The sequence below is a fragment of the Eschrichtius robustus genome, chromosome X (genome assembly GCF_028021215.1).
Source record: "Eschrichtius robustus isolate mEscRob2 chromosome X, mEscRob2.pri, whole genome shotgun sequence".
In the NCBI taxonomy this organism is placed as follows: Eukaryota; Metazoa; Chordata; class Mammalia; order Artiodactyla; family Eschrichtiidae; genus Eschrichtius; species Eschrichtius robustus.
The window spans coordinates 96044267-96063977 of NC_090845.1; the positions used below are offsets into that span (position 1 = coordinate 96044267).

General features: G+C 39.4%; 1 protein-coding gene across 4 annotated transcripts in view; it reads left to right on the forward strand.

Annotated features, from left to right (window-relative positions):
• MID2 (midline 2) overlaps positions 1 to 17738 on the forward strand; it is a 94357-nt gene extending 76619 nt beyond the window's left edge. For all 4 annotated transcript variants that reach the window (XM_068533834.1, XM_068533836.1, XM_068533838.1 and 1 more), the window contains 5 exons: positions 6660 to 6787; positions 7890 to 8033; positions 14646 to 14807; positions 16255 to 16462; positions 16834 to 17738. In XM_068533834.1, coding sequence (XP_068389935.1) covers positions 6660 to 6787; positions 7890 to 8033; positions 14646 to 14807; positions 16255 to 16462; positions 16834 to 17236 — 1045 coding nt within the window. In that variant the 3' untranslated portion in view covers positions 17237 to 17738. The remainder of the gene's footprint in view (positions 1 to 6659; positions 6788 to 7889; positions 8034 to 14645; positions 14808 to 16254; positions 16463 to 16833) is intronic.
• The last annotated feature ends 1973 nt before the right edge of the window (positions 17739 to 19711 follow it).

Below are 19711 nucleotides of genomic sequence, written 5' to 3' on the forward strand. Positions count from 1 at the left end.
TGAACTCCAACCAACTTAGTCTCCTTGGGTTCACAGCTCTGTGTTCTTGATTAGGGACTCCACCGGGTTCCACCTGATTTCCCCTTCATGTACCATTTTATTCCCTTAATTTTTGCTGGAACAAATTTTCCCACAGCTTCCTAAGAAAGAGTACAAGGTAAATAAAATCTTGAGAATTTTTTGTTTAAATAATATTTTAAATTTATTTTCTAATTTAATAGGTTGGAAATAAATTTTCCTTATAATTTTGAAGGCATGGCTCTATTGTCTCCTAACTTCCACTGCTATTTTGATTCCTGATCTTTTGAATGTGACCTATATTTTAAAATCTGAAGCTTTGAAGGTCTTATCTTTAATCTACTTTTTTCTGAAATTTCACCAAGATGTGCCTTGGTGTGGGTCTTTTATTATTCATTTTTCTTGGGCACTAAGTGAGTCTTTCCAATCTAAAGACTACTGACTTTTAGTTCTGGGAAACAGTCTTTTATTATTTGCTAAGGACTTCCTCCCCTTCTCTCTTCTCTCTTTCTGGGACTCTAATTAGCCAGATTTTGGACACCCTTGATTTTCCCTCTAATTTTAAGACATCTTTTATCTCCTACTTTCCATGACTTTATCTTCTTGATCTAAGATGTTTCCTTAATTTTTCATCCAATCCTTCTATTACAATTTTAATTTAAGTATTTATATTTTTATTTATAAGAGCTCTTTCTTGATCTTTGCTTCTTTTTTAGCACTCTGTCCTTGCTTTAGGAATACAAACTATTTATCTTCCTGATGATATTAATGATCACTAAAAAAGTTTTCTTCTAAACTGCATTGTGTTGGTTTCCTCCACGTTCCTTTTCTCTGTTAGTTTCTGTCTTTCCCTAAATGTTTGTTTCACTGCCTGTTTGAATTTAAGACTAAAAGGTGACTGGAAGATCTGAGGGGGTGGGAACAGTTTGTTGCTTGGTGAACTTTGCTATAGGATTATAAGGCGGAATGCTAGATTTTTAATTTATTTATTTTTATTTTTGGCTGCATTGGCTCTTTGTTGCTGCGCGCGGGCTTTCTCTAGTTGAGGCGAGCGGGGGCTACTCTTCCTTGCGGTGCCCGTGCTTCTCATTGCGGTGGCTTCTCTTGTTGCAGAGCACGGGCTCTAGGCGTGCCGGCTTCAGTAACTGTGGCACGCAGGCTCAGTAGTTGTGTCTCACGGGCTCTAGAGCGCAGGCTCAGTAGTTGTGGCCACGGGCTTAGTTGCTCCGCGGCATGTGGGATCTTCCCGGACCAGAGATGGAACCCGTGTCCCCTGCATTGGCAGGCGGATTCTCAACCACTGCACCACCAGGGAAGTCCGGAATGCCAGATTTTTATTGAGTGGACCCGTCTGTAGGTGTTTTCTCTTGGGTCAGTTACCCGTGGAAGGAGTCCACCAATCTCCTGCTTCTGGAGGGGGATGAAGGGTACAAGTCTGGCTGCCATTATTCTAGGAGCCAAGCAGGGAAAGGGTTTTAAGACTGCTTTTAGTATGGCGTCAGGATGAGAGAGGGGTGGTCTGTGGTTGGGTGGGTCTAGTGGTCTTGCTGTTCCTCATGCAAGCTTTCAACTGTCTGTGGCAATAAATCAGCTTCATGTTTTTGGCTTCCCAATTCAGCTTTCTCTGCTCTGTTGTTGGTTACCACTCATCCATCCCTTTCTAGTTTCCAGACATTTGTTGACAATATCTTACTTGCATCTCTTTTTCCATTCTCTTTGTGGGTTTATGATTTTTTTTCTTTGTCATTTCAGTGGGATTTCATGAGAGCAGAGATAAAACATGTATTTAAACCACTGTATGTAATCATGTCCACTCACTCTCAAGTCTCTGAAATGTCTTGTGCCACTACCACACTATTGAAAGTATTCTTTCCAAGGTCACCAAATGAATACCTTGTTGCTAAATTATAATAGACATTCCTTTGTTTTATCTTACTGTTTCATCTTACTTGGTCTCTCAGTAGCATTTGTCCCTACTGACCATTGTTACTTGAAATTTCTCTGCCCTTAGCTTGAGAACGCTCCTGGTTTTCTTCCTACCTGTCTGGTTTCATTTGCCTTTGTGAGCAACTATTCCTTGACCTATTCCTTTATGCTGTTGTTCTTTGTGATTCTGTCTTAAGCTATTCTCTTTTCTCAGTACACATTCTCCCTGTTGCAGACTTGTAGCACCTAGGGCTTCGGTTACCATTTAGCTGTCGATGATTCCCAACTCTCTATATCTAAATCTTCTTTTCATGGGCTCATGTATAGCCTATGTGGTAGGAAGAATAGATGGCTAACTATGTGGTATGGCTTGAGAATCATCTATGCAACCTAAATATCTTTCTCACTGGTCTCTCATAGGGTCTGAAATTCTTCCCCACAATTATTCATTGTAATGTATTAAGAACCAAGACTTCAGTTAAAATGAAATTTTAACTGGGAGAGTTATTCCTTCCCCCTTACAAATGGCACTTATTACATATTATCCCTAATAGAGATCAGAACCTTGAGAGATAGCTAATGTTGTGTTTTGCTTAAATACAGAAACACAGACACACACACAGACACAAACACTTACATATATGTCAATGTCACTTTTATCTCATCCTTAACCTTCCAGCCACTGTTAACATTTGGGAGTGTGTGTGTGTGTGTATATATATATATATATATATATATATATATATATATATATATATATATATACCTCACAAACATAAGGTCATGTCGTATGTACTGCATTTTACCCTATGTTTGAAACGTAACACATCACGAACTTTCCCCTGGCATTGGATATTTTTTTATAACCTGATTTTCAGTGACCTTATAGTGTTTCATCTTTTGATGTATGACACATTACTTAGCTCAGTCCCCATTGTTAGACAACTAGGTTACATACAGTGTGTTGAGTGCTCTTATAGTTGTATCTTTGCATATGTCTTAGTTACTTCTTTAGTAAAAAATTTATGAAGTACTTAGAGAACGGGACGTCTGGTTTGCAAGTGGGAACCTCTGTGTAGCGTGTGATGGAAAAACATATTTTAAAATAGCTGATGTTGAGAAGGGCAAGAAGATTTTGTTCTGAAATGTTCCCAGTGCCATACCGTGGAATGGAGAGCCAAGCACAAGACTGGGCCAAATTTCCATCGTCTACTTGGGTGAAAAACAGGTCAGGTCCCTGGATTCTCTTACACAGAAGTCAACAAGAACAAAAGGCATCACCTGGGGAGAGGAGATATTGAATGGAGTATTTGGAGAATCCCAGGAAGGACATCCCTGGAACAAAAATGATATTTGCTGGTATGAAAAAGGCAGAAAGGACAGACTTGATAGCTTATCTCAAAAAAAGCTACTAGTGAGTAATATTTGGCCACTGCCTTATTTACTACAAAACAGAAGTAGCTCATGACTTTTTTATGTGCACCATAGTTAAATTGATCTCATACACCAGAATTCAGATCATGAATGGCTGATAGGATATTTCTGTTGGACAGCCATGACTTAAATAAGATTGGCTTGTGGCTAAATGAGTATGATCAGCTTTATGAATTTTGATAGTAATTCCAGTTCAGCAAGTGCCATCACTATTTTCCCCTTCTATAGATATGATTGGGGGACTTCCCTGGTGGCACAGTGGTTAAGAATCCACCTGCCAATGCAGGGGACAAGGGTTTGATCCCTGGTCTGGGAAGATCCCACATGCCACGGAGCAACTAAGCCCGTGCACCACAACTACTGAGCCTGCGCTGTAGAGCCCGTGAGCCACAACTACTGAAGCCCACGTGCCTAGAGCCCGTGCTCCGCAACAAGGGAAGCCACCACAATGAGAAGCCCGCGCACTGCAATGAAGAGTAGCCCCCGCTCACCGCAACTAGAGAGAAAGCCCTCATGCAGCAATGAAGACCCAACGCAAAAATAAATAAATAAATTTATTTTAAAAAAGATATGATTGGACTTGATTAAATAACGTTCAACTTTGCACAGAGGTGGTGAATGCCATCTCAAAACCTATAGGAGACTGTGTTTACATTTAGACTTATATAACTGGTGGTATTAATATATTTGAATACTGAGAAGATCCCTTCACTGTCTCATTGAACAGAGTAAGACTCACCTGTGCTTCAGGCTGTGTTCATTAGCCTGTTAAGGCCAGGACTAACGATAAGCTGGCAATGTCCACTTTCTCTTTTTGGTCTTAAGTATGCCAATTTAATCAAAATTCTCTGTATCTAAAATGTTGCCTTTTACTTAATGACAGGCATTTTAGTCTGGTTTAGGTATAATGCCAAATAAAGGGTATTTAATACTTCTCACATTTTTATAGATAATCTATAAGGTCGGATGTTTTTAAAATTCAGCATGACAAGATACAGTAGCAAATTTTGCTTGTGAATTCTTCACTAAGTCAGACCAAGTTATGGTTCAGGATTGTCTTTTAAACAGCTATCCAAAAACACATACAACTGTAGAACTACTGTATATGTGTGATTGGTAATGGTGCTTTTGCCAACTCATTAGAAGGATTAAAATAGAGGAGATATACCATCAGCACAAATTTTGTACATTATGTGATCATAAGGCTTAAGAATTAAAATCAAAATCACAGATCAAAAAAATTTTATGAAGTAGAACTGTGATGTCAAAGAATATTTACATTTTAAGCTATTTTGATATGTAATGCTAAATTTGGCCTCCAAAATTTGAATCATTTTCAGTCCTAATAAAAACATGTAGGCATTATTTAATATAGACATAAAAAGCTCCTATGATGTCTTTATTTATAATCATAAATGCTATCTCATTTTAATTTACATTTCTTTGATTTTACATGTAGCTGGGCTTTTTAATATATTTGTTGGCTATTTTCATGTGTTATGAATTAACTTTCTGTTTTATTTGTCTACGCTTCTCCTGTCACCACTTTACTTTCTGCTCATTCCCAGACACCTTAAAATCTGATCTGCCTCTAGTTTTGACCCCTTCCAGTCCATCCACTGCAGCTGGAGTATTGTTCTTATTTTTTTTAATTTATTTTTTAAAATATTTTTAATTTATTATTATTTTTTGGCTGCGTTGGGTCTTCATTGCTGCGCGCAGGCTTTCTATAGTTGCAGAGAGCGGGGTCTACTCTTCGTTGTGGCGTGCGGGCTTCTCATTGCGGTGGCTTCTTTTGTTGTGGAGCATGGGCTCTAGGTGCGTGGGCTTCCGTAGTCGTGGCACACGGGCTCAGTAGTTGTGGCTCACGGGCTTAGTTGCTCTGAGGCGTGTGGGATCTTCCTGGACCAGGGCTCGAACCCGTGTCCCCTGCATTGGCAGGCGGATTCTTAACCACTGCGCTACCAGGGAAGCCCTGGAGTATTGTTCTTGAAACATAAATTTGAGCACATCACTCCTCTGCCTCAAAAGCTTCAGTGGCTCTCATTGTATTAGTCTTTCATTTGTTTATCCTGACCTGAATTTTATTCCTGAAACCTCTCAATTTCCAGAAACAGCCAAAAGCTATTGTAGGTAGATGTGTAACAGGGTATCCATGCATAAGGATATGTATTTGTTTAACTCCTCATCCCCTTACAACTAGTTCACCATACAAGTTTCCTCTCTGGTCTTCCTGCATTCAATGCCTCTTCTCTCCACTTTAACATGCATATTGTTGCCAAGTTAATGTTTCTTTCCATCCTGTTATTTGCATGCTCAAGGATCTTCATTGGCTCTGATTCAGGTCTGGCACAGGACCTAAACATGTATATTTTGATCAAAGCTCAGAGATAAATCTGATGTGGAACAATGGTTTAGAATTGCTGAAGTATGTAAAAATATACCTTTTTTTTTTTTTTAAAAGGAACTGTCTACATGGTTAAGGGTATAAAGTTTAGAATCCAATGAACATAGGTTCAGTTATATATTTTTTTCTGATCTTTGTGTGACCTTGAGCAAGTTCCTTAACCTTTCTATGCCTCATTTACAAAATGGAAATAACCTTTGCTACGCGGGGCGATAGTAAGGAGTAACTTTATGTAGAGTACATGCATGGTGTCTTACATATACTAAATGCTCAATAAGGTTAGCGTTTGTGTTGTTGTTAGTCATTCAGTTATTCATTCAACAATTGTTTATTCATTATGTGTCCAACACTGTGTTAGGGACCATGGAAGATGGATCCTGCTCTTGAGACTCTTAGAATTAGTTAAATGGAAATGTTATAAAAGGTCAAACAAAGTACAGGATTTAGGGGAAGGTTTTAACCAAGCCCCAGCATGCTGGCTTGTTGATTAGCATTAAAAAAATAGAGGGGGAGAAAAAATTCTCTCAAACTGCTCTTACCAAGCCTTCAGAGGTCTAGTTTTGATGCTGCCTGCCAGATGGAAAATGATGCAGAGGGGAAAGAATCCTGTATTTACTTCTCCTAATTAAGACAGGATGGGGGAGTGTGTTTGAGGGGTGAACATATGTGAATAAATATGGTATAACCCTTAATTGGTTCCTGATGATTAAAATTTAAGTGGTTTCCATTGGAAAAGCACAGATATGATATTTTTCACTAAATGAATCAAGCCCTAGCAGTCATTTATTTTCACCTTGTTTAACCAGAAATCAAACATTGGATAAAGGTTGCAAACCTATTTTGATGTATATTGATGTACTTTTCTCTCTTCCAGGGTCGCTATGGCAACTGCATCTTCTCAAGTTCTGATTCCAGACATCAATTTTAATGATGCCTTTGAAAACTTTGCTTTAGATTTTTCCAGAGAAAAGAAACTGCTGGAGGGGCTGGATTATTTAACAGGTGTGAAAATACTGTGCTTTCCTTTCCATTCTAGTCCTTTTCTTTTGGTGTGCTTTTACTTTAAAATAATCTGTAAAGGGCAATATTGACCATGAAAATGCTTTTATAATCTTTAAAATGATACATGTATCTCTTTAGATAGAATATATTTTAGTTCATGTAACAGAAAAGAGAAATGAGTTGTCAATGACTCCGGGGACAGAATGGGTATACATACCATCCTTACTTAAAGGTAAAAAACAAGAAGTTGCTGATGGTTTTCTCCTTATGAGCCTGTCAGTAATATAACGTCACTTGTTATAAGGGGTAGAACTCGGGTGGTGATTAAAGAATATTAAAGAATGTCTCACATGGGTATAGGTACCACCCAAATGATTTTAAGGAAATTTAGGAATTAGCAGATTAGGAAGAAAAATATCTGAGTTGCAGAGAATTTTAGAAGATGAGGGAGACAACCAGTCTGTTAAAAACACTGACTACCTTCAGGATTGTTGAATGATCATTCCATGAGAAAAATATACACACACAATAACTTTGTGTTTGCAGTTATCTTTGTCACTATGTTAAAATAGCTGTCATTTATTGAACCTCTACTTTATACCAGACACTATATATTAATTTTATATCATGATCCTTACAATGAATCTGTGAGGTAATTATCATCCCCATTTTACAGATGAGGGAACTCATATTAATTTGCACAATTAACCCCTATTAATACTGCCAAAAATATATAATACAACTTACTTTGAAAAAAAAGAAATAGGTCGAAGGTCATGTAATAAGGAAACATGTGACCACTTTGCTCTAATATCCACATATGTGTTAGTGCAGGCAGAGTAGACGATGGGCAATCAATCATCTCAGCAACTTAGGCTTAGATCTTTGCCTAAAATACCTTTACCATTGAAGCAAAAGTGGTTTGGGGGAACTTGAGGTCTCAGCACTTGGATTCAGGTTGTATGGTACATGCAATCTAAAGCTTCTTATTAAGAAAACCTCCTTTCCACGAGATGTTGGGTTGGGCAGCAAGAATAACGATTGTAAAATTCCAGAACAGAGAGTATGCTTTCCTTACCTTCTTTTCCACCTTTCCTTACAGCCCCAAACCCACCATCTATCCGAGAGGAACTCTGTACTGCTTCCCATGACACCATTACAGTCCACTGGATCTCGGATGATGAGTTCAGCATCAGCTCCTATGAGCTTCAGTACACCATATTCACTGGCCAGGCTAACTTCATCAGTAAGTCATGGTGTAGTTGGGGCCTGTGGCCAGAGATAAGGAAATGTAAGGAAGCAGTAAGCTGCTCAAGATTGGCCGGGGCGCCACGAGGCAAGTGTTTGTAAGACATGTTAGGTTGTTTAGTATAGTGTTTCGTAGTAGACAGTGCAAGCTCCCCCAGGGCATTGCAAAGACCTTACTGATGGGTGACAAGCAAGTTGTGTATTTGCTTGCTGGGCAGTCACTGGGGCCACTCCCATTTGTTATGTAATCCTTAGCTTTTCCTCAGTTAATCCATGTCACTCCACTCTCCCAAATCAGAACACAGCTCAGAATTCATTCCTGAGTAGCTAAGCCACCATCATTGCCGATCCTATGTGTGTGAACATCTCTCTCCTTGACTCTTCTTCCACTTCATTATCATGGTAAAATACATTACATTCAAAGACTACCACTTCCTTTACCACACCTATTTGTATCAGTGAATAAGTGAAGTGACAAGCCTCCTGCCTCTGTCACTCTTCCCTCTACCCCTTCTCCCTTTCCTCCAAGAATTACACCAAATATAAAATGGCCCATCAGTGGGCCATCAAATGAAAGACGTTCGCAAAGCAGTCATTTAGCCTACATGTTATGGTTTCACCTTCTGATGAATTGGAGCAAGACAAGGCAGTAGGATCTTAACTAGAGCTGCAAGTTCCCCTCAGTGTGCTGGGGAAAATGGAAATGAAAGCAGAATTAAAAGTGGATTCAAGATTGGAACTGATCTGCACCCTAAGGTTGCATAGCTGCAAATTAGTATTTTCTTTTTACCTTGTGTTTGTGCTTCTGTGTCTGACTTCACAGACCCGCATGAGAGGAGTTTTTCCAACGAAACTGTCCCGATAGGCTTCCTTTTCCCGTCTTGTGACAATTTAGGGCCACATGGTGGGATGGGGAGGTGAGAAGACATTTGGGCTCAAACTCTAAAAAACACTTGCCTCGTGCAGCTCCATCCTAAGCCGCTTGGCCCTGGTAGCTGCTTTCCTGGGTGTTTCTTCAGGTTGTGAAGTCGCAAAACGCTAAGGCCTCCCCAACATACTTGTTTGCAGTTGTCTCTCCTGCTCGGGAAAGTCTTAAAGCAAGTAACTGTGCTTCTCTTTCCTGATATGGGGAGAGCAGTGGTCTCCTGGGAGTTGAGAATAAGTCCAAGAAGTGACAAAGATCAAAAGGCTGTCACCTCTGTTTTCAAGGGTACATAGTCCTTTGTAAAGAAAAGCTTAAGAGGATAATTCTTAATAGTGAGAGGACCATAGCATCTTAGAATTGGAAGGGACCTCAGACGTCATCTTGTCAAATCTTCCCTTCTACCAGAAACCCTGCAGGTGTTTGTCCTGTCTCTGCTCAAACATTTCCAGTGATGGGTAGCTGAATTCTAGCAAAATAGCCCATTCAGTTGTCGTGCAGCTATAAATAATTGTCAGTGCTTCCTTATAAAAGGCCTAAGACTTCCTCCTAGTGAATAGTAATAACAATTTGGATACGTATTATGCTTTTCCATTTACAAACACTCCCATATATGTTATGTCATTTGGTCCTCATGACTTCTTCCTTAGCCTTATGAAATAGATGATATTAATTCTATTTTATAGACGTAGAAACTGAGGCTCAAGTTAAATGAGTTGTCCAAGGTCACAGAGCTACAAACTGATGGAGTCATTATTTGAACCCAAGCCTGTCAGACTGCAAGCTTAATGCTCCTTGAATTAAACCAGCTACCAATTAGTCCTAGTCCGCTGAGGATAGCTGTATTATTGCTCTTGTGTGTTAGCTGATGCCCCCTTGTCCTGTACCTTTTTTCCAGCAGCCATGTTGACTGTTGTGTTGACTGAGCATATAGTCAGCTGAAATCCCCAGGCATTCCAAATCCTATTCCTATACAATTGAATATCTAAACTGAAATACAACATCTTGAATTTATTCCTATGACATTTTATCTGGCTAGTCCTGACTCCTCATTCCAGCCCACCAAAATTCTTTTGTATGTAGTTTCTGCCGTTCAATATATTTACTTTCCCTTCCAGCGTGCCTTCTATGTCTTCCTCCTTCGACCATTGACAGAAAAGTAGAATAGGACAGGAACAAAGGCAGAGCCCTGAAGCAAAATTTTGGATGGCAATGGGCAGATAAGTTGAAACTATTTTACTAGGAAAGAATATTCATGAAGATTCCAGTCCCACATGCTGGTCTGGCCTGCCACTGTTGACTGAACCCTGGTTGTGAGAGCTACTTTCCCTTGAGGTTTTCCTATACTTCCTCTTTTTTAAAACCACTTTATTGAGGTATAATTGACATACAAAAAGTTGTCCATCAACAGATGAATGGATAAAGAAAATGTGGTATATACGTAAAATGGAATATTATTAAGCCTTTAAAAAGAAGGAAATCCTGCCACATGCAATAACGTGGATGAACCTGGAGGGCATTATGCTAAGTGAAATAAACCAGACACAGAAGGACAAATACTACATGATACCACTTGCATGAAGAATCTTAAAATAGTCAAACTCCACATTTTCTTTAACCAGAAATTTCTTCCTTGCTGGTTAGAATTTTGTCTGGAGAAGTACTTCTCCTTATTTTTTCAACTTTCCCCCTTTATTTCAAACTTTCTCCCCACTTTATGTGAGATTAGAAATTGTCACAAGCCAATAATGTTTCAGATGATGCTGTTAGCTGAATAAGAATTCCAACAGATGTTTGGATAATGGTCTTCCCCATTACTGTATATCTTTCCTCTGTTTCAGCTTTGCGTTTTGCATTATGAAAGCACTGGCTATAACCTCTCCCTGGCCAGGCAGTCTGTAACATACTGCCACAGAGATGTAACTTCTATTTCCCCTCATTTTCATTCTCATGCAAATGCTCTCCACACACATTTACACTCAGGTTCATGGATTTCCATATTGTGGTCTTTCCATTTTGAACAAGGTTTATACTTCCATTACCATAATTCAATGATAAATCCCATCTCAGTAAGTCTCAGTGATACCCAGAGGATCATATATTTACCTTTTTAAAATTTAGAAATGATTTCAAAATTACAGAAAAGTTGCAAGACCAGCACAAAGAATGCCCGTATACTCTTTACCCAGATTCACCTATTGTTAATATTTTATCCCATTTCCTTTATCATTTGCTAACATTCTCTGTTTCTGTCCATTGTTTCTGAACCATTCGAGAGTAATTGGCATACATCATGGCCTTTCACCCCTAAATCCTTCAGTGCGTGTTTCCTAAGAATAAAGAAATTCTCTTATGTATCCACAGCGCGGTATCAACTTTAAGAGGTATGACGTTGATGCAGTACTTTTAACTAATCCACCATTCATATTCTAATCTTGACGGTTGACCCAATAATATACTTTATGACATATTAAGGACCCAATGTTGTCCTATATAGTCTAGGATCAGGTATTGGACTTAATTGTCATATTTCTAGCATCCTTTAATCTGGAACATTTTCTCAGCCTTTCTTTGTCTTTAATGACATTGATACTTTTTAAAGTGCCCTTTGATTTGTTTATTATGCTGTTCCTTATTTTGAGTTTGTCTGATGTTTCCTCACGATTACATTCAGATTACACATTTACGGCTGGAAGGCTACATAAGAGACGTGTTCTCCTTAGGACATCACATCTGGAGACACACGATGTGTACTTGCCCTTCATTGGTGATGCTAATTTTGATCACTTGATCAAAGGTGTTGCCTGATTTCTTCTTTGCATAGTTACTATTTTTCCTTTTGCAACTAATAAGCAATCTGTGCCATGATACTTTAAGACCATGAAAATATCCTGCTTCCTCATCAAACCCACCCCACCCCCATCCGTGTTTTAGCATCAATCAATAATTCTCACCTGATCCAACCTTTACTCTGATGATGGCAAAATAATGATTTTCCAACTGAGCATCCCCTTCCATGTTTACAAGTTGCCACTCTGCATTCTACTGTAAGCAGAAGTCTCATCCTTCATTTGTTTATTTATTTTTTTTACTTCTCAGTATGGACTTATGAATTCTCTTTTTTCAATGGTTTATAATTCTTTACTGCCCTTATTTATTTTGGTGCTCAGATTGCCCAAATTTAGCCAGTGGGAGCCTTTTAAGCTGACTCCTGGGTCCTTATAGTCTTCCATCATTTTCTCCAGTGCTTCCTTACTTTTCAGCATAACAGAAGGTTGTACGCTCATTTTGACCCTATCCTGCCCCAGCCCTGAAGTCAGCCATTTTTCTGAGGAACCCTGGTCCCTTTTAGTAGGAGAATGTTATTACAGACCAAAACCTGGGTACTAGAAGTACACACATACACCCATGTGCATATACATATTCACACATAATATACGTACACACATACTTAACATATGTGCAATATGTATGCACATACACATACAAATACGTATTTTAGAAATCATGAGTTTATACCAATATTTCCAATTCCAGTCCATCCCGCAGGTTCTTTCTTACCTTCCCCCATTTCATATTTGTATGTTCCTACTTCCACAATGAGAAGCCTGGCTCCCAACAACATCAACACGGGTACTCATTTGCTCAATGACATATCTGAAATAGTTTCAGAATGGCGTTGCCCATCCCACTGCAAACACAAACAATAGTGAGGATTTGTTTACAGTTCTCCTCTTGCCCTTTGCTGTGATTGTTTACATTTGAAATGCAGGTGGCTTCATTTGTTTCGGTTTGCCTTCAGTTTTAGACCCCACTCTTCCCATTCATATTGACAGCATTTACATTTTTTTAATTTTTAAAACAACAATGTTTCCAAAAGGGAAAACTATACAAAAAAAGGTGTACTCAGAGAAGTGGCATTCTCTCCTGTATCCTTTTCATTTTCTTCCCCCACCTCCATTCCCTGTAGGCAACCAGCTTCATTATTTTCTGGTTTTTCCTTCTTGTTGTTATTATTGCTTTGTAAATCTAAGCAAATATATGTATGTTTTCTTATTTGCCTTTCTTTCTCACACACAAAAAAGGTAGCATACTACATAAACTCTTTTGCAATTTTCTTTTTTAAATTAACAGTATATCTTGGAAATCACTCCATTATCAGTTCATAGAGATCTTCCACCTTTTTTATAGCTGCATAGTACTTCATTGTGAAGTTTGTTTTGGTTTTGTATTGTTAGCAGTATATCTGGAAGATCATATATTTCCCTCTTAGTATTAAAATTTAATGTGCAGTTTCTGATTCATACTGTGCATTGATACATAGGCTACCAAGCCCTCAAACATTTTTCCTGGCCCTTATCCTTGTGTCTTTTCATGAAAATCACTGAACATCGCCACCAATTATTCTTCTTTCTATAGCATATCTGTTTGCACCCCATTATGCTTCTTTTTCTAGTTTTTATTTAGACTTCTTCTACCGCTCCCCAAATTAATTATAAAACCCTTCTGATCATATCTCTTTCAAATCACTTATTATTATTTCCAATTTTTAACCTCACTAAATCCTTTGCTAGAGCTGCATAGAAATGACTAAATTCACCACTCATTTTCCCTGCCCTTTCTTTTCTATCTTCTGGTAGAATTATGGTTAAAAAGTGGTAACCTGACTGAAAAGCAGATAACAGAAGAGATAAGTCTAAATTCACAGACTAGAATGTCGATCCCTCTTTTACTAAAAGTTAGCCAAATACATGTTTTTAATTATGTACACTTTCTCTGTTTAAGTCAATGTTTATGGTCTAAAGAGTTTCAAAAGCAGAAACCTAGATCTCTGATCCCTTTCCCTACTTGGGAGGGAAGGAGATTCCAGACAACAATGTGTTCCTGGACCACCCAACCTCAAATGAGTATTGGAATCAGAACCAGGAAGGGGTAAAACTGGGTAGTGTCAAGTGAGGAGATGATATTCTGCTTTGACTGTCATGTCATCTCCTTGGCTTCCCTATGACACCTTGGAGCCCACCAAGATTGGAAGTAAGGGTGAGGATGGTGTGGGAGAGTTGAATCATAAGCCCTGAAAGCTTCGCTACCTTGCAGAGACTAAGGAACATTACTGTTTGCTCCGTGAATTGTGATGTAGTGGAGAGAACCCTGGACTAGGATTAAAGAGACCAGAGTTCTCCTCTCAGCACCATTGCCAGCTATCTGTGGCCTTGGGCAAGTCACTTTTCTTCTCTCTATCTTAGTTTCCTATCTGTAAAATGAGGGAAATATAGTGCCTAGTTGTCCTTTTGGCTCTGAGGTTCCATGTTACTGTGCTCTGCTCCACCCATTCGAGGTCAGACTCAGATCTCAGAGGATTGGACATTTGGGGTAAAGACCTAGAGACTCCATAAAAGAGATGATTCTGTGACTTTGTATAGAAGTTTTCCTGTATTATTTGGCAGCAAATTGGAGTAACCTAACTTTCACTAGTGGTTACGTTCAGTTACCAGAAGCAAGGAGCCTGGCATAAGCTTAGCTCCGTGGGAGAAAAGAAGCAGAGGAGGTTCATCTCACTATGTCTTCCACGGCTCAAAAGAAAACAAAATGAAATTCACTTTTGGGGGAGCTTTTGATGAATTTTCAGTGTGCTTCTCATCATCCTACCTCTATTACCTTAACATCCTTGCTTTCCCCACGTTACAGGCCTGTATAATTCCGTGGATAGCTGGATGATTGTGCCCAACATCAAACAGAACCATTACACAGTCCATGGACTTCAGAGTGGGACTCGCTACATCTTCATTGTTAAAGCCATAAACCAAGCAGGCAGCCGGAACAGTGAGCCTACCCGACTCAAAACAAACAGTACGTTGTGGTGATTCCAAAAGGAGAGAGCAGTTTTGCCCTCCGTGCCAGCAAGTACGCTTAGCCTGACACTGGCACCCACAGCAGTGTAAGGGGGCAGTGGCACCGGGTAGAGGGGCTGTACTGTTGGAGTCTGTGCTTGGGGCAGGGGGTTTGTTTGTGTCCTTGGGAGGTATGTGGACACAGAGATACACATAAAACAGCTGGTGGCCTGGGAGGATGTTAGTGAAGAGTTTTTCTCTGCACAGTGCCTCCATGCTTTGGGGACAATTGAGTAAAAGAGTACTGTTTGTGATAATCTGGTAAAATCCTCCTGCTGAGAAGCCATACCTGCTAGGAATGCTTTTGACTGAAAGTGACAGAAAAATCCAACTAATTTAGCTTAACAAATAGTATTTTTTAGCAGCTTAAACAAATAGTGTTTTTTTCTCTCTTTCGCGTAGCAAGAAGCTCGAAGGTTAGGCGGTTCAGGGATGGTGCAACAGTTCTGTGATGTCGTAAGAGACCCAGGCTCCTTCTCCTTTTGTGTGTTGGCTTATTGCCACATGGTCACAACATGGCCACTGCAACCTCTAGACGTCATATTTCCTTTCAAGATAGAAGGGGGAAAGTGTTGGTACACGTGATGGCTGTCCCTTTCATCAAGAAAGCAGACACTTTCCTAGAAGTTTCCTCCACCCTCTCTGACTTCTGCTTCCATCTTCTTAGTCAACCCTAGCAGCGAGGGAGGCTAGGAGCTTGAGTATTTAGCTTTTCTGATCTCTATAGTAAAAGCGGGTAAGAGAGAAAAAGTAGGGGGTGAGTGTTACGTTCGCCAACGGTGTCTGCCAGACGCGTTTTGTGTTATACAGCTCTTGCCATACTCAGCTGTTGGCTTCTAGTAACTAACTGGTTTTGTCCATGACTGTAAGGAATAATTTGTTGTGAATGACCCTGCACAACAAATATTTTTTCCAATTATTGATGATGCAAAAGTCACTCTAACAAAGTTACCTAATTATATGTTATTTACATCCCAGTAGTTAGAGGGCAAACAATTTGTCCTGTAGTTGAGTTATTCTCAGGTTTTTTTGTTCTGCCACCAAGCAGCAGTTATCTTGTCTATTCCCTCACTTTGTCTCACCTCAAATACTCCTTCCCCTGAAATCTGCTCAAAGCCCAAACCACCCACTGAAATAAAGCAAAGTACAAAACTTATTTGAGAACATGAGACCCTGAGAGCCCCCTTTTAACTTGATAGCCTGTGAAGGGAGGACAGCTTATTTTCATTTTATTGAAAACAGTGGCTTCTGGCCTGCTTCCTTAATATAATCCAAACACCAGTCAACTTTCACTGACTCAAGAACGATCATGATGTCGAGGCTCCTCTGATAGTGAGGGTCCTGGAGGACAAAGATAGAATTCTTAAATACTTCCTCATGCATTTTCTTTGTTCTACTTTTTTCAGGCCAACCCTTTAAACTGGATCCCAAAATGACTCACAAGAAGTTGAAGATCTCCAATGATGGACTGCAGATGGAGAAGGATGAAAGCTCTCTGAAGAAGAGCCATACCCCAGAGAGGTTTAGTGGCACAGGATGCTATGGGGCAGCAGGAAATATATTCATTGACAGTGGCTGCCACTACTGGGAGGTGGTCATGGGTTCCTCAACATGGTAAGTGGATCCCACCTTTCTTTTCTCCTCTCTCCCCTGTTGTTAGGTTCCTGGGAGACTCAGTTCTATAGCACAAACGTAATACCAGTAAGTCAAGGTTAAAAGGCGTGTGATGGAAACCACTGCTAGAAAAATTAGCCAGTTTTTAAAAAATAAAATTAGGGAAAATATACTGAGCTAGGAGTTGAAAATTACAGCACTCTAATTGCTAACTTTTTTTAAAGCTCTAGGGCTGTCAGTATTATGGGTCTAAATGTAAACTATTTAAGGAAGAAACATGTATTCTATTCCTTAGATATCCTGTACGGTGTCTAGCATAACTCAGATCATTAATAAATGTTTATTTCTCTCTCCTTTCTACTGTCTCACAGGTATGCAATTGGCATTGCCTACAAATCAGCTCCCAAGAATGAATGGATTGGCAAGAACGCCTCCTCATGGGTCTTCTCTCGATGCAATAGTAACTTCGTAGTCAGACATAACAACAAGGAAATGCTGGTGGATGTGCCACCACAGTTGAAGCGTCTGGGTGTCCTTCTGGATTATGACAACAACATGCTGTCTTTCTATGACCCAGCTAACTCTCTCCATCTTCATACTTTTGATGTGACCTTCATTCTTCCAGTTTGTCCAACATTCACAATCTGGAACAAATCCCTGATGATCCTGTCTGGCTTGCCTGCCCCAGATTTTATTGATTACCCCGAGCGGCAGGAATGCAACTGCAGGCCTCAAGAATCCCCTTACGTTTCTGGGATGAAAGCTTGCCATTAAGTTTCAAGAGAGCGTGTAATTCACTGGCTCTCCAGTTCAGCAGTTCTTCCCCTCCTAAACCTAAAGTTAGTGTCCAATATACAAGATACAAAAATAAAGTTCATTTGAAGCATCCAAAATAACTAGATATTATAGATTTAATTTTTGTGCATTAAAGCTTGTATTTGAATTAATGTATTGAGTTTCTCAGAACAAATTATCTGAGTAGTCTGGGTTCAAGCCATTGGAGAAGAAATTTGAAGAATGCTTCTCTTGTCATTGGAGAATTAAAAATTCCCCGTGGTTTAGGAGTATAAATGATATGGGAAGGAATTAGGGTCATTCTAGGTAAATAATGTAGAAAGATGCTCTGGACAAGGGGCTAGCCAGCCGGAAAGCAAGGGTGTGTCAGCCTTGCTAGTACTGGCCAATTAGGCCAAGGAGAATTTTGAAGTGTCAAATGACCCCATATTCTATATAGCTTTTTATGAGAAAACCTACAATCAAGGATTTATTATAAAGAAAACATGTCTGTGTATATATAATATATATATAAAATGAATAAATAATATATATTATATATTCATTTTATAATTATATATACATAATAAACTTTTTAATTTAGTCATTTGCGTGAGAAATATACTGGAAGGGAAAATAAATGATACCATCCATTTTTGTCCCCTAAAGGGAACATCAAAATCAGTCAACATTTCTCCCCTCCCTCCATTCATCCCTCCCTTCCTCCCTCCTGTCACACACACACATGCACATGCAATAATGACATAGATGGTGGGAAGAGCTCTAGGTTGGATTAGGAGAGATAGGGAGACAAGATTGCACAAGAGGTGCTATTGCTGGATAGAAAATTGATCCAGGTAGATGCTACCTAATGGAGGAGGTTTGTCCGAATTCTTAAAAATTCTGTCACAGAATATTTCAAAGAAATACAGTTTTCTTACTCTCAAGTACATACAGTTACTAGAATTAGGCTTAAAAAAAAGAGTTGCGTAATGGAGATTCTTTAGGAACCTTCTTTATTTACTTGCTCAGTAAGAATGGAGTGTTGTAGATGCAACAACTATTTGCATATAAATGTACTTGTATTTTCAGATAAAACACTTCTGAAGTGCTTAAGAATGCCTGAGAATAGTTTGTTTTCTTAAACAGGTTAAATAATCATTCTTCCCGAAATCTTGTTTACACTATTCATTTGCTTAGCCAACCCTTCATGGCAAATGCGGATGTAAGCTTCAACCCAGTCCTTATCACTATCATGGAAGGGAATCAAGCTTTGTGGTCTGTGCTTCTGTCAGTTCCGCTGCTGGGATTGGGAGTGTCAGCACCAGAGCTTTCTCCTTTCAGGAGCTGAGTCGGCTTTAAGGAGTCTACTTCTTGGGAGTCGTGAAAATATTGTTGTTGCACAACGTGTTAGTTGTAACAAGTCCCCAGATCGGAGCCTTGAAACAATGCCAAAACTTCCCCTCTTCCTTTCCACAGCCTTGGTGGACGTTCATTCATGAATTCATTCAACCAACTATTAGATGCCGGGTACCACGCTGCAGCTGACCTATTGATAATCCACAGCCCCTGCTGTCAAATGGCTTATTATTCTGTAGGAGAGACAAAGTATCTATATAAATCCCCTAAGGAACAGTTTCGTATTGTTTGTACACCTAACATGGAAAGCAAGACTGATGCAGATACAGATGGCAGGCTCACACTTAACCTATCTAGTGGCAAAGTCAGTTTTTTTGGTTTTAAAAACCCTACGTACTTACTGCTAATCAGGAAACGAGCAACCTCGGTAAGATTCAGCAGTGCTGGGAAATAGCTTGCTGTGATGGAAAGCTCATCATAGCCTTCAGACTAAAATCATCTATTTCCTCTGCCATTTACTAGCTGTGTGACCCAGGGCAAGTACTTCACTTCTCTGAGCCGCTGTTTCCTCTTCTGTACAATAATACCTACCTCACAAGGCTGTTGCAAAGATGAAAAAAAGATAGCACATGGAAACTGCTTAGCACACACCCGGCATTTAGTTAAGTATGGCATTAGTGTGGCATACTTAACTATTAAGCATGGCATTTAGTTAAGTATGCAACAAATATTAATCTCCTCCGCTCAGCCCCAGGCCCAGTACAGTGTAGCAGTGCTTTAAAATGGATGTCTTTCATTTCTAAGTTACTCTAAGTCTCTCCTCTAGGGCCTATCTCCAAATTCTTAAACAAAACAGATGATTTTAACCCCTTCATAAAATCTTTCACTGGCTCCCATAGCATTCAGTAGAAAGTCCCAGTTACTTACCCACTTTGGCTTTTCAAGTCCCTATTTGCTTTCCCAGCTTCATCTTTTGCCACCTTCCCCATCACACTGATTACTCTAGCCAAGCTTAACGACTTACACAAGTTGTTCTCTGGGCCTGGAATAGAGACATTAGTAACAATTTTGATGCCCAGAGTAAACAGTAGGAATTGTTCTTAAATTAAGGGAATA